At 37.4% G+C, this 14028-nt stretch overlaps 2 protein-coding genes across 9 annotated transcripts in view; one reads left to right on the forward strand and one right to left on the reverse strand.

Annotated features, from left to right (window-relative positions):
* kcnmb2a (potassium large conductance calcium-activated channel, subfamily M, beta member 2a) lies at positions 1 to 12193 on the forward strand. Of its 3 annotated transcripts, none has more exons than XM_087239385.1 (6): positions 1 to 359; positions 4531 to 4617; positions 7607 to 7777; positions 8305 to 8500; positions 10164 to 11067; positions 11358 to 12193. In XM_087239385.1, exons 2-5 carry the CDS (start codon positions 4571 to 4573, stop codon positions 10446 to 10448), a joined length of 699 nt encoding a protein of 232 aa, XP_087095511.1. In that variant the 5' UTR covers positions 1 to 359; positions 4531 to 4570; the 3' UTR covers positions 10449 to 11067; positions 11358 to 12193.
* The window catches only part of kcnmb3 (potassium calcium-activated channel subfamily M regulatory beta subunit 3), a 38685-nt gene continuing 36421 nt past the window's right edge, over positions 11765 to 14028 (reverse strand). For 3 of the 6 annotated variants that reach the window (XR_015478231.1, XR_015478230.1, XR_015478228.1), the window contains exons 4-5: positions 11981 to 13866; positions 11765 to 11808 (exon numbers count right to left, since the gene is read on the reverse strand). Coding sequence is in view for 3 of the 6 variants with exons in the window: in XM_087240460.1 (XP_087096586.1) it covers positions 13471 to 13866 (396 nt within the window). In the remaining 3 variants the exon portion in view is untranslated. Of the gene's footprint in view, positions 13867 to 14028 lie in introns of all 6 variants that reach the window. The other 3 variants (XM_087240460.1, XM_087240459.1, XM_087240461.1) reach the window with 1 other exon arrangement.

Genomic DNA, 14028 nt, shown 5'->3' on the forward strand with positions numbered 1-14028 from the left:
GGCCTTGGTAAACATCATAAATCAAACGCCCAAACTCAACGACAGCGCTTTGACGAAAAGTGGCACATGGTTATTTCTGTTCAGTTCTTCACCTCCATGCTGAAAAGGGGGCAAGGTCAGGGTGTCGGGCCGGCTAGGAAGAACTCATTCCGCACATCATTTGGCAGGAAACTGCTGCCCTACACAGTTTCACACACTGGCACGCGGCCCACAAAGCCACAAATCTGCCAGCAGCATTATCGGGTATTTTAAAAACCCTTACAGGTCTCGAGAGGAGCAAGAGGAGGCTGACGGTTATTGACGCAACATGCTTTCTTGAAATTTCATTGCTCTGCTTTGGCTCGAATCTATCGATACAGGTATGTAGAGACCTTGGCCTTGCGAAGGGATATAAACGGAATGCTTTGGATTAAACATATTGATTATGAAGAGCGTACATCCTGGGTTTGAATGCTTTTCTGCCTTCTTGGAAACGCTAGCAGAGCACTAAAGCATTATATAGAGGGAAAATGCTTCAGGAATATATTTTCATTCACAAATCGTCCTTAATTCAAGTTGTCTTGAGTTAAAAGCAACTGCTCGCAAAGTGAGACATGGGAAAATAAGCTAGGATGTCAATAAAGCTGTTGTCTGTCGACATGAATGAAGAACAGATTTTATTTGTGGATTCCAGAGAATAAAGGGCTTTGTGTGCATTGATTTTTAAACCCATTTATCAAATGGATACAGCGATTTAGATGGTTTTAATCAACCAAAAACCTTTAAAGGCTGAATTTGATTAAACTCTCAGAAGGATCTTGTAAAAATATTAGTACATCCTTCATTGCTGAGTGCTTTCAATCATCTTGTTACTTAAAAATCACTGGACAAAAGGAAAGAGCTTTGTCATTTTTTTCATCGCCAAGCAGTCTTCTCATTGTTTCTGGAAAAAAAGAGAAAAGATTTGGGCTATTTTCCAAACCCAGGGTCAGAGAATCAATAATGTATTTAGTCTAGAATGTTTTATGGCTGGCATGGTTCTGCATTTAGCAAAATCACGCTGCGCTTAAGAAACAGTTGTCGATACAGCAAGGATATGTGAGCTCGTACTTGTAATAGTAATGTAATCACTGATGCCCTTAGTAATAGCAAGGCAATCTTGAAAGTGGGGCTCTATCAGCCTAAGGCTCCATTGCTGAGCCTAAAAAAGACTTCTCACAGCTTTATATAGGAGAAAAAAAATTATGTTTGTATTTGTATTTACAACACTATTTCATGGCAATTCGTAAATTTTTATATTAGTGTTTAATTTATATAAAATTGCATGATCTCATTAGTACAATTTAGTGCGATTTGCTTATCCCCAATGAGGGTTGGGTTTAATGGTTGGGTTAGGTGCCTTGCCTCCTATTTAAAATCGTACATTTTTGTATGAATTAGCAACTAAACTGAAAAAAAACATTAAATGGTTATATTTCCTTGTGAGATCAGGCTTGTATTTAGGGATATTTTGTGATATTTTTGTACAACAACCCAAGTTATCAAGTTATACAGTTTAAAAGCAAAGCTAAAAAAACTTCTGGTTTCAACTGTATATATATATATATATATATATATATATATATATATATAGTGAGTGTACCAAGTTAAGATGAAAGTTAAGAACCCTATGTTCTGGTCAACTCTTATATAAAGACACAAAACAATCTATAAAACACTGATTAAAAAAAGCATTTCTCATTGACTTTTTGAAAACAATAATATTTTTAAAATACATACAATTCTGTTTTAGACATGTAATTTGGTATGCAACTGCTTTTGTCAACTCTGTCATTGTCAACTCTGCTATTTGTCAACTCTGCTATTGTCTACTCTGTTATTGTCAACTCTGTTAATGTCAACTCTGTTATTGTCAACTCTGCTATTGACTACTCTGTTATTGTCTACTCTGTAATGTCAACTCTGTCATTGTCAACTCTGCTATTTGTCAACTCTGCTATTGACTACTCTGTTATTGTCAACTCTGTTATTGTCTACTCTGTTAATGTCAACTCTGTCATTGCCAACTCTGCTATTGACTACTCTGTTATTGTCAACTCTGTTTTTATCAACTCTGTTATGTCAACTCTGCTATCGTCAATCTTGCTTTTGTCAACTCTGCTTTTGTCAACTCTGTTATTGTCAACTCTGTTTTGTCAACTCTGCTTTTGTCAACTCTGCTTTTGTCAACTCTGCTTTTGTCAACTCTGTTATGTCAACTCTGCTTTTGTCAACTCTGTTATTGTCAACTCTGCTTTTGTCAACTCTGTTATTGTCAACTCTGTTATGTCAACTCTGCTTTTATCAACTCTGCTTTTGTCAACTCTGTTATTGTCAACTCTGTTATTGTCAACTCTGTTATGTCAACTTTGTTATGTCCACTCTGCTGTCAACTCGGCTTTTGTCAACTGTTATGTCAACTCTGCTTTTGTTAATTCCGCTATTGTCTACTCTGCTATCGTCAATCTTGCTTTTGTCAACTCTGCTTTTGTCAACTCTGTTATTGTCAACTCTGTTTTGTCAACTCTGCTTTTGTCAACTCTGCTTTTGTCAACTCTGCTTTTGTCAACTCTGTTATGTCAACTCTGCTTTTGTCAACTCTGTTATTGTCAACTCTGCTTTTGTCAACTCTGTTATTGTCAACTCTGTTATTGTCAACTCTGCTTTTGTCAACTCTGTTATTGTCAACTCTGTTATGTCAACTCTGCTTTTGTCAACTCTGTTATTGTCAACTCTGCTTTTGTCAACTCTGTTATTGTCAACTCTGTTATTGTCAACTCTGCTTTTGTCAACTCTGTTATTGTCAACTCTGTTATTGTCAACTCTGTTATGTCGACTCTGCTTTTATTAACTTTGCTTTCGTCACGTCTGTTATTGTCAACTCTGTTATGTCAACTCTGTTATGTCCACTCTGCTGTCAACTCGGCTTTTGTCAACTGTTATGTCAACTCTGCTTTTGTTAATTCCGCTATTGTCTACTCTGCTATCGTCAATCTTGCTTTTGTCAACTCTGCTTTTGTCAACTCTGTTATTGTCAACTCTGTTTTGTCAACTCTGCTTTTGTCAACTCTGCTTTTGTCAACTCTGCTTTTGTCAACTCTGTTATGTCAACTCTGCTTTTGTCAACTCTGTTATTGTCAACTCTGCTTTTGTCAACTCTGTTATTGTCAACTCTGTTATTGTCAACTCTGCTTTTATCAACTCTGTTATTGTCAACTCTGTTATGTCAACTCTGCTTTTGTCAACTCTGTTATTGTCAACTCTGCTTTTGTCAACTCTGTTATTGTCAACTCTGTTATTGTCAACTCTGCTTTTGTCAACTCTGTTATTGTCAACTCTGTTATTGTCAACTCTGTTATGTCGACTCTGCTTTTATTAACTTTGCTTTCGTCACGTCTGTTATTGTCAACTCTGTTATGTCAACTCTGTTATGTCCACTCTGCTGTCAACTCGGCTTTTGTCAACTGTTATGTCAACTCTGCTTTTGTTAATTCCGCTATTGTCTACTCTGCTATCGTCAATCTTGCTTTTGTCAACTCTGCTTTTGTCAACTCTGTTATTGTCAACTCTGTTATGTCAACTCTGCTTTTGTCAACTCTGTTATTGTTAACCCTGCTTTTGTCAACTCTGCTTTTGTCAACTCTGTTATTGTCAACCCTACTGCAAAGATGTTATAGAGGTTTGATATAACATAAGGGTGAGTAAATGATAACTGTACTGATGAATTCAAGTATGAAGTAAATGGCTTTATGAATCATTGGTTCGCCTGAGTAATTCGGATTAAAAGAACAAAGCTGAACACTGCAAAATAGTGTATATAAAACATTATATAATATTAAAATCTTACAATTATTATTTAATATGTTGTATAAAATCAATATCACAAGTGTCCCTTAATGCTTTTTGTAACGAAACCAGCTGATGTGACATATCACTGGTTTACATGTGTGATTTTAATGGGAAGAAATATTTATATAAAAAGGGTTTGTTTTAAAGCTAATTTTAGATTTGAGTCACTTTAAAATGATTGCTCAATCTGGCTAAAGATCCTCAAGCTTTCTTATGGGCTTCTCTGTTCAGAATTATTCAGAAACGGCACTTATAGGAATTATGGACCATCTTGGCTGATTTATGAATCACGGAAGTGCACTGTCAGTGAATAGTTAATATATTCTTTACATAGTAAAACCATGGTGTATTGCAAAATCAATACTGCTGGCTTCTGTACAAATAATGTGTCAAACTATATGGTCAGATTGTTTTATAACAGAAAGTATAAATGGAAAACATACGCTTAAAAAACGATTTTTCTGCTTGTTCCGACTGCTTATTTAAAATGAGCTGAAGCATCACAATTCCTGAGGTTTGTTGGGACAACTTAATAGTTTAATGTTTAATACACTCAAATTTGTGTAAACAATTAAGTTAACTTAATCGGTTTGTGTTGGGACAACATGAAGGAATTGATTGAATGTAAAATGTGCAGTTAGACTTTTTATTTTTTGGTTTTAGGTTTGTCCAGATTTCTTCTCACTGACAGGAATGAGACAAGATGTTCTTTGTGAAGGGGGTCAGAACAACACAAGCCACACAACAAAGGTTTACATCTGTTTTTGATTTGCTCCTAATACCATATTTACTTTTAAAGTGCTTTATGCAAGTTTGGACCCTACTAAATTATAAAAATATCATAATATGTTTGCAGATATATAAGAAACATGATCAATTTGCCTTCTTTTGTATCTGAAAAGCAACATGCGTTCTATGCCAGAATGTCCAACATAACCTCATTTTGAAATATAGCCCTATAAACATTTCTGGAGATCGCAAATTATGTAGCCAGAAGTACATTGTCTTTAAAACGAATGCTTCGGGGCGGTATGATGCATTTCCTTTTTGCTGTTTCCTGTTCCTCTTACCTCTGTGTGGATGGCCTTCCCACTGTTACCAATTTGTCCGGTAGCTCACTATGCACATTGGTGGACTTAAGATGCAGAGCAAAGTTGACCTCTACTACAGGGTTCGAGTTCGGCGATTCCAAACAGCAGAAAGACAAAAACAAAAGGCAAAAAATAAAATAAACAAGTAAATGACAGGGTGAGAATGTGGTAAAATCTGATTATGTGGTAAAAATCAGGCGAGGCCTTTTCTTTTTATTTGTCGTTGGGTTTAGGGAACGGGGTGGGCGGGTCAATTGGTGCTTTTGAAAACACTTTTGGTTAGGTTTAGGAAATGATGAGGGTGCGTCAGTCGATCACTCAGTCAGTCACTCTTTCAGTCAGTCAGTCAGTCAGTCAGCAGCCTCTGGTGAATTTACTCAAGAAGAGCAGGCACGAATGGCACTCGCGAAAGAAATTTAAGATCTGAAAAAGCATACACAGCGGCCTCTAGTGCAAAAACTGCAAAAAAGCGCATCCCCTGGGAGGTATTTGGCCCTCTTCAGAAATGTATATAGGGCTACGTTTTCAGAATGAGCCTGTGCTGGGAATGTCTGACTTACCCTCTGCTAGTTGGTAGACCAAGAATCCTTAAATTGGAGCAAATGGGATTTTCAAAATCATCTATTTTCCTGCCTGCATTAGTCTTCTGAAATATTTTTTCACATGGTTTTTGATATGCTGTACAGCTGAGAGGACACTTTCGAACTGAGAGGCCATGTTGACTTTCATAGAATTTATTGCTTGCATAATGCCACTTCTATCAGCGTGTCAACCACCAGTTTGACCTTTGCAAAGCGAAGACAAGTTTTCTTCGCCATTATTTTGCGCTTCTTCCATGCTTTCAGAGTCAGATGTAGTTGACATCTTGAGCAAGTGTTCAGTCTTGAATAAGCTGAGTTCGAATGTTAAATAAAATTGGGGCATATTTAGGGATTGTAAAGGTGCTGTATGCAAGTTTTTGACTCTTCTAAAGAATAATAATACCATAATATGTTTGCAGATATTTAGGAAACATGCTAAGTAAACATTGTTGTTTATCTGAAAAACAATGCTGAAGTCAGATATTCTCTTTGAAAAATAAAGTAATTTAAAAAGCCATTCAGAAGCACAGAATAGTGCACTCGTTGCACTCCAACGAAATGTTAAGGTTTAAAATCGAATTAATACATATTAAACCTCTTTAACATTATTAAATGCACATGCTTAATCACTGATATGTGAGTCACAGTTCTAAAGTTCAATTTGAAATGGTTTATTTTATTTTCAAGATCTGAGGTAATCTGCTGCTGCTTTCAGTAGTATGGCAATAAATGCCACGTAAAATGGCATTCAAACTCACATTATTGGAATTTAATATTGAATAAAGTACATGAGGTGTACCTGAGGTGATCATTGTCAGTTTTCTGTTGATCAGAAGCAACAAATAGAAGCCGTTTTATTTCTCAAAGTGTTGTTTAGGACAAAATCTCCTTTTAATATGGAAAATATTTCTTCTATCGCATGCTGTTGCCTTATGCTGTGTTCACACCAGATGCGGCCAACGCAGATAATTGCTATTCGTGCGTAAAAAGGGCCATTTTTAGGGTTACTCGCTTCATTCGCAAGTCAAATTCACTTCACAACTTCACAACATGATGGGCTGAGCTTCTGTCTTCCAGGTGACTGTAGCTTCGTTGATAAATGGCTAACATGGATTTTATATAAAGAATAACTGTGTTCATGAGCTTTATGTAGGCTGAAAAACAGCGTGGATTCATTTGGAGCCATGTTTGAGTCCACTAGATCCTTTCAGAGGTGCACCCAGCTCTGTGAGCTCATAAACTGCTCAAGAAACATAACCTGGATGATGGAGGTTTTCAGCGGTGCTTCTGAATGAGCCGAGCTCAGTTTGATGACCTAACTTGTGCGTCTCTTTAGCAAGTTGCCATAACCGGAAATCCCACCCTCTGCCAGTTTATCCAATTATATTACAGCAATCTGGGTTACTTTGCTGGAAATCAGTCGCAGATGATTCAGAGTTATAACAATACACATAAGATGGTTTTTAATTATCAAATAATACAAACAAAAACGTTAGCTGGGCAGCTAACAGCTAAGGTTCAGTCAAAGTCACTTTAAGGCAAGTCATTTCAATCAGCGGCCATCTTTGTTATGCCTCTCGGGCAGTATGCTTGGGCATTCTGTTTGAATCGGAAACATCTAATTCTCCAAAATTGTTTGCCAAGCTTATAATTAAATTTCATAATAGGAAACAACGATAAAATTAAACAACAACTGTCCCTTTAGTTTAATTTCTAAACATTTGAGTCACACAAAATCTGCATAAATTCACATCTAGTCCCAGCTCTCCCCTGGAAAATCCTAAGCCTATAACAATCGCTGATAGGCTCCTGTACTAAAAGGTGGGGCTTAATTCGTCATATTGACCTTACACTTTTACCTATTTAAAACTAAACGAGTGACACGTCTTGTGTTTGACAAAATCTTTGCTTGCTCTTTTAGCTATTATCAAACTGGCATGTATAATATCAATCCTACATACTAAACCTTTAAACATAATTCATGTAAAAGTTGTTTACATTATTATATATAGCCCATTAGCATCCATGACTAAAAAACGCTTCGCTGTTTGGATTTTTCTTTTCTAGGGTGATTTATAAGCGGTTGTGGGGACATGAGCTGAAGGACAAAAAAAGGACGGAGACGGCGCTGAAGGCTGGGGAGGACAGGGCCATTCTGCTGGGTTTGAGCATGGTGTTCAGCTCAGTCATGATGTACTTTGTGATTTGTATCACCATGGTGCGTGCTTATGCAGACAGGTAGTGCTATATCATGACTGCTTCAATAGCAATTTAATTTAATAATATCTATGCCAACAATATACAGTAGTCAACATTTGAAGTAGATCAGAACCTTTCATCAAAGTTATCCTAAAACTATTCTATTTTAAACTAATTTTAAACTCATTCTTGAGGTGCAGCTGATCACAGAGAGTCGGAACAGATCTTTTAATTCCAGTTTCTTTGCAAATCCTGTTCTGTGGACATGATTATATGCATTACTTCAGAGACATGTTAATACGCACCTGTCAATCAGTTCAGTGGCATGGAAAACCGCACCCCTACGTTACGTTGCGGTTCACCTCAAAACTTTGATTTAAATCCTATTTTAACATTAGGAAATTTAAAAAAATAGACTTGGTGTGTTTATATCAATCCAATACGACAGTGGAGACACTATACCAACACACAGTTATGTCCAAACAGCTTCCAAAAGATTATCTGAGAATCATAGATGCCCTTTAAATTTTTGTGATTACAAATGTTCTTCCCTTTGCCAAATGCAGTCTATTGATCGATGAGACCACCTGCACTGTGCTGAACACCTCTCTGACCAAGGAAATCAACTGCTCCTACAACTGTGGCTCTGACTGCTGGCGAAGCTCGAAATACCCCTGTCTGCAGGTCTACGTCAGCCTGAACGCCACCGGTCGCATCGGCCTGCTCTCTCACAATGAGGAAATGCTGGATGTCAGTTCTGAGGTGAATCCATTCATCATTCAACATTCTTAGGAAGACCATGGAGTAAAAAAGACTTAAAAGCTAAACAGCAGTGAGATTATATTGGCTGCGTCTGAATGTTTGGGCAGCTGGTTTGTTGCCTCGCTGCCCAATCAAGCAGTGAGTCTGGAGGCACATTTGTGCATGAAAGACACCTTGTAAAAGATAGCAGAACAATTTAATCGCATACAGTATAGGTAAGGGAATAACCACAATGCTAACTTAAAGCTGCAGTTTAAAATTATTATTCCTCCTTTTCTTTTTCAAATATATCCCAAATGATGTTCAACAGAGCAAGGCACTTTTCACAGTAATTCCTGTAATATTTTTTCTTTTGGAGAAGGTCTTATTTGTTTTATTTTAGCTAGAATGAAAGCAGTTCTTAATTTTTTTAAAACCATTTTAAGGTCAAAATTATTAGCCCCCTTATGCATTTTTCCCCAATTGTCTACTGATCAAACCATTATTATACAATGACTTGCCTAAATTACTCTAACTTGCAAATGTAACCCTGCTCCAAGCTGGTGTTGAACCGACGGCCTTCCGCATGGGAGTTGGTTGCTCTACCAAGAAGGCTGAAGACCATGGCCTCTAGCATCTGTAGCTAGAGCACCTTTAGAGGTCAGAGGAGTGAGGTTTACCTGCACAGCACACACTAGCTGGCCTCCGTTACACAAATAATTTGTCTAAACAGTACATCTTCCCACAAATAGACACTCAATCTACGCTTCAAGATGCCATGTTTATTTTTAGCTCAACTTTCAGAAATGGAATGCACAGGACTGTGGAATATCTAAGACAGCAAAGGATACATCTATACTGTCTTTAAAATTCGATCATAAGAAGGTACTCTAGCTCTTGAGACAGGAAGTGAAGCAGAATTTTGATTCAGATTTGCCTTCATTTCCACTGAGTGGTACAATATGGTACGGTACAGGTCGGTATGGGTCACCTTTATTGGGCTTGCGTTTCCACTGCCAAAAGGGTACCAATGGTGTACAACAGAAGGTTTCAGCCAATATCTTTCTCCCTCAAGGTAATGTCAAAGTAAAGCTGTACGGTTCATTACCATATTAAATAAGAAGCAATTCTCACAAAACAATGTTTTTTTACATGAGGTGAAACTAAAAACTCAGCAGATTAGCTTAGAGTTTTAATTATTTTTGTTTAATTGTTTAAGACATGTGAAAGACAGTGTTGGGGAAAGCTGTTTGTCCTGGCATTTCTAGCAGGATATTGTCTAAATTGATGAATTGTGAATGTTGAAAAGTACAGAATTTAAACAAAACCCCACTAAACAGACTTTTGCTTGGAGAAAATGTTATGCTGTTATTTTGTACAAATTTTCTATATTTCATCAACTTTAAAGTCTTAAAAAACTTAGTAAAAAAATCCCATAATGTAAATAAGTTGTAATTTAATAAGAATATGTAAATAACTCAATTTTGACAAAAATGTTAGATAGAACCTAATTCTAAGGTGAGGAATTTCTGTTTGTTTTGTAATAAAGAGACTGATTGATTATATATTGTGCAAAAGTCTTGGGCCAACAAAGCTGGTGGAGTGCTTAGGAGTTTGATAAAGATAAAGAAGTAACTCATGCCTTTACTGTCAGTGTTTAAAATAGATTTGTTTTTTTTTGCAGTGTTTTTATGTGCCAAAATGCCAGAAGGACCACACCGCCATGCGCGTTCTGATCCAGAATATTTCGGATCACCTGAAGATGCAGCAGCAGGTCAGGTGTTTCCACGATCCTAGCGAGCATCAAGCCAGTATCCTCCTGAAGCGGCTCTACGGCAGCGCTTCGCTTTTACACTCGCTCTTCTGGCCATCCTGCATGTTATCCGGAGGAACGCTCATCATCCTCATGGTCAAGCTCACGCAATACCTCTCCATACTGTGTGAACAAATCGACAAAGCCCCGAAGTGAAAGCCGCACAGACATCGACTGACTAGGTGAAGCAAACGGAGGGAGCTTTTCATTTCTCCTTCAAATGGTTTTTCGGATTCCTGCTGTTCAAGGATTGACTGGAGATTGATGTTAGTCTTCCATGACTAAGCAATATTGTGTCCACAAATCATATCGCTGGAGTAGCGGCGTAAGCCAAATGGGCTTATAGTGCTTTTGGGATAAAGGTATTAAAAATATAAACAATGCAATATGTATGCTGCTGTTTGACGCAGCGTCTGACATCCTTCGAATAATCTTTTATAAATCATGTGTTTGTTGGATAATGTAAATAAATTCAGGGCTCACTACAAATGAATACATTTGAAAAATTAATAATTTTATCTATTTCTTAGTGAATATACAGTGCATCTGGAAAGTATAGCGCTTCACTTCCAAATTGTTTTGTTACCTTTTGCCTTTTTATAAAATAATTAAATTAATTTATTTCCTCACAATTCTACACACAATACCTCATAATGACAATGTGAAAAAAGATTTTTTGAAATTGTTGCAAATTTATTAAAAATAAAAACCTGAAAAATCACATCCAAAAAAAAAAAAACAGCTTAAACCAGCCTAGGCTGGTTGGCTGGTTTTAGCTGGTCGACCAGGCTGGTTTTAGAGGGGTTTTGGCCACTTCCAGGCTGGTTTCCAGTCATTTCCAGCCTGGTCTTAGCTGGTCAGGCTGGGAGATGACCAGCTAAAACCAGCTTGTCCAGCTTAGCCAGGATGGGAGCCCAGCCAAAACCAGCTATGTCCAGCTTAAACCAGGCTGGTCAAGATGGTTTTAGCTGGATTTAGCTGGTCATTTTCCAGCCAGACCAGCTAAAACAGGCTGGAAATGGCTGGAAACCAGCCTGTAAGTGGCCAAAACCCCTATAAAACCAGCCTGGTCAACCAACTAAAACCAACCAACCAGCCTAGGCTGGTTTAAGCTGGATTTTTCAGCAGGGATGTACATAAGTATTCACAGCCATTGCCGGGAAGCTCGAAATTGCTAATCATTCTTGAGATGTTTCAGCTGTTTAATTGGAGTTCACCTCTGGTTTCAATCTCAATAAACACTGAAGTTTGCTGACAACTAATAATTACATTATTTAAGGGCATTCCTTACAACATGGATAGCATCAAACTTGTGATTCTTTTTTAATTTTAGGATATTTTCTTTAAAATCTTAATGTATACTTTCCTGCCAGGGTTGCTTAGTAAACACTCTTGCCTGAACTTGCAGTGAGTGAGACAGAGAAAATGAAAGCACATCAGCAGCAGCAAGAAAAACTCAGATGCTCAAGACATAATCTTTAAAATAATGGTATATTAAAAAATAGCAAATATATAACTGAGGTTTGTGATACAACAATTACAGTGAGGCATTCATTAAATCCTTATTTTCCACAGAGCGAAACAAATCATCCCCTCGCATAGTTGAGTAGTGGAGGGGCACAAACAAAAATATAATTCTATTTTTCAATAAACTATAACTTTTATCTTAACTTTAATGTATCTTTTGCTGGTCAATTATCTATAAACAAGAATTTGTTTATAGAATTTGTGTGGTGAATTAATTATTCATAAATAATTAATTCAAAGCCGCCTATGACGATGATGCCATTGTCTATTGCGATGTTTCACATTAGATATCATACAATGTCAAATGGGTCCCAACCCTAGTTACCTTTATCCCAAAGTTTCATACCTAACAGTATTAAAAAACTTCTTTTCAAAAGCTTTTTTCTCTATTTTTCTTCTCTCTGAAGTAAGTTTCATCAAACGTATAAAAGTTTTTATGGTAATTCATTGAAAAAGTGTTAAATATGTAAACACATACAAAAACATAAACCCATAAACAAGCCTTCTAAAATTACCAATCATCCAACTAGATTCACAACTTTATATGTTTACTAGTTATTCAAATATAAAAATCAATCCCAACATTATAAAAACCTACAGTCAGGGCATAAGGCACTAACATAAAAGAGACAGTTCAACCAAAAATGAAATTGAGCTACTATTTACTCATCCTCATGTAGTTCCAAAGCTTTTTAAGTTTCTTTACACTTAAAAAATGTTACACTTGAAGAATGAAACCAGTAACCACTGATATCCATAGTAAGAAAAACAAATACTACTGAAGTCAATGGTTGTACGCTTTTTTCTTGTGATATCTAATTTTCTGTTCAACAGAAGAATTAACTCATAAAGATTTGGAAAGGTGATTAAATTAACCCAAAGTAAGCTCATTCTGAAAATATACATTTCTGGAGATAGCGATTTATATAGCCAGAGCTATGTATGGCTGCATTTCGTCATTAAAACGAACGCTACAGGGTGGTATGATGCTGTTCCTTTTCATGCTTATCAGCTGACCGCTTACCCCCGTATGGACGTCAATCCCGCTGTTACCAGTTTTTCCGTTGGCTCACCACTTTTGTCGCTGGACTTGTGACCTGGAGCAGAAATGACCACGGATGATGGGGTTTGAGTCCGCTAAATAACGGTTCCAGAAAGCAGTAAGACAAAAACAAAAGCCAAATTTGGATTGCGTTTGAAAACACTGCGGCTGGGTTTAGGGAAATGGGTAAGCACTGGTCAATCTGTGCTTTTGAAAACTCTATCAGTTGGGTTTAGGGAAGGAGGAGGGTGGGTCAGTCGATCGGTTAGTCAGTCAGTCAGTCAGTTGACAGCGGCCTCAGGTGGATTTACGCGAGAGGGGCAGGTATGAATGGCACTAGTGGGAGAAATTTGAGATCTCAAAAAGCATACACAGAGGCCTCTGGTAGATTTGCGGAAACAAAAACTGCAAAAAATGTAGCTCCTGGGACATATTTGGCATTCTTCAGAAATGTATATTGGGGTACGTTTTCAGAAAGAGCCTGGGTTGGATTAAATGATGACTTAATTTTCACTTTAGTTTGAAGTATCCCTTTACTATCATAAGGCATCAAATAAAGCTATAGCTGCTAAATTTCCCATTTCAGTAGTGTTTAGATTGGGTAATTTTCTAGCTAAGTGGTTTATGCTGCTCTGCGGTCTCTCCAGATCTGCATTTCAAAAGCTGGTAGATCCTTCCCTCTGCCTGGTTACTCTGATTGTCCAGAAACTCATCCCTGCTGATCTCAGAGCAGAGCAAAGCCAGATGCTGGTTGAGCTTCACTAGTCCCACCAGGACGATCCCGCCAAACAACATGAGGCTGGGCCACAGCAAGTAATACAGGGCCATTTCTAAGTTATATTTTCTCCTGCAGATGGCGTCTTCTGGGTGTGAAGGGCTGAGAAAGCATGTCAGGTTTTCCCTTTGTGTAATTAATGCTTGTTTGATGTTACGGGCCTCGGTTTCTTGTTCCGTCTTGTTTCGTTGGCATTTAGGAGTGTAGAAACACTGGGAGAAAGAGTTTGTCTAGAATTGAAACAGATAGCAGAAACATTTCAGTGATATCTCATGGCAATTCGCAACATTTCGATTTAGCGGCTAACTCGTATGAGTTTATATGATCTCTTTTATACATTTTAGTATGATTTGCTCATCCCACTAATGAGGCTGGACTTAGGGGTGGGGTTT

The sequence above is a fragment of the Danio rerio genome, chromosome 2, assembly GCF_052040795.2.
Source record: "Danio rerio strain M-AB ecotype USA chromosome 2, GRCz13ab, whole genome shotgun sequence".
In the NCBI taxonomy this organism is placed as follows: Eukaryota; Metazoa; Chordata; class Actinopteri; order Cypriniformes; family Danionidae; genus Danio; species Danio rerio.

Excerpts from the sequence above, each read along its gene's own strand:
- kcnmb2a (XM_087239385.1), top strand. The coding sequence starts at position 4,571 with ATGTTCTTTGTGAAGGGGGTCAGAACAACACAAGCCACACAACAAAG. Across the intron at positions 4,618-7,606 it reads ACACAAGCCACACAACAAAG|GGTGATTTATAAGCGGTTGT; the intron begins GTTTACATCTGT and ends TTTCTTTTCTAG. Across the intron at positions 7,778-8,304 it reads GTGCGTGCTTATGCAGACAG|TCTATTGATCGATGAGACCA; the intron begins GTAGTGCTATAT and ends TGCCAAATGCAG.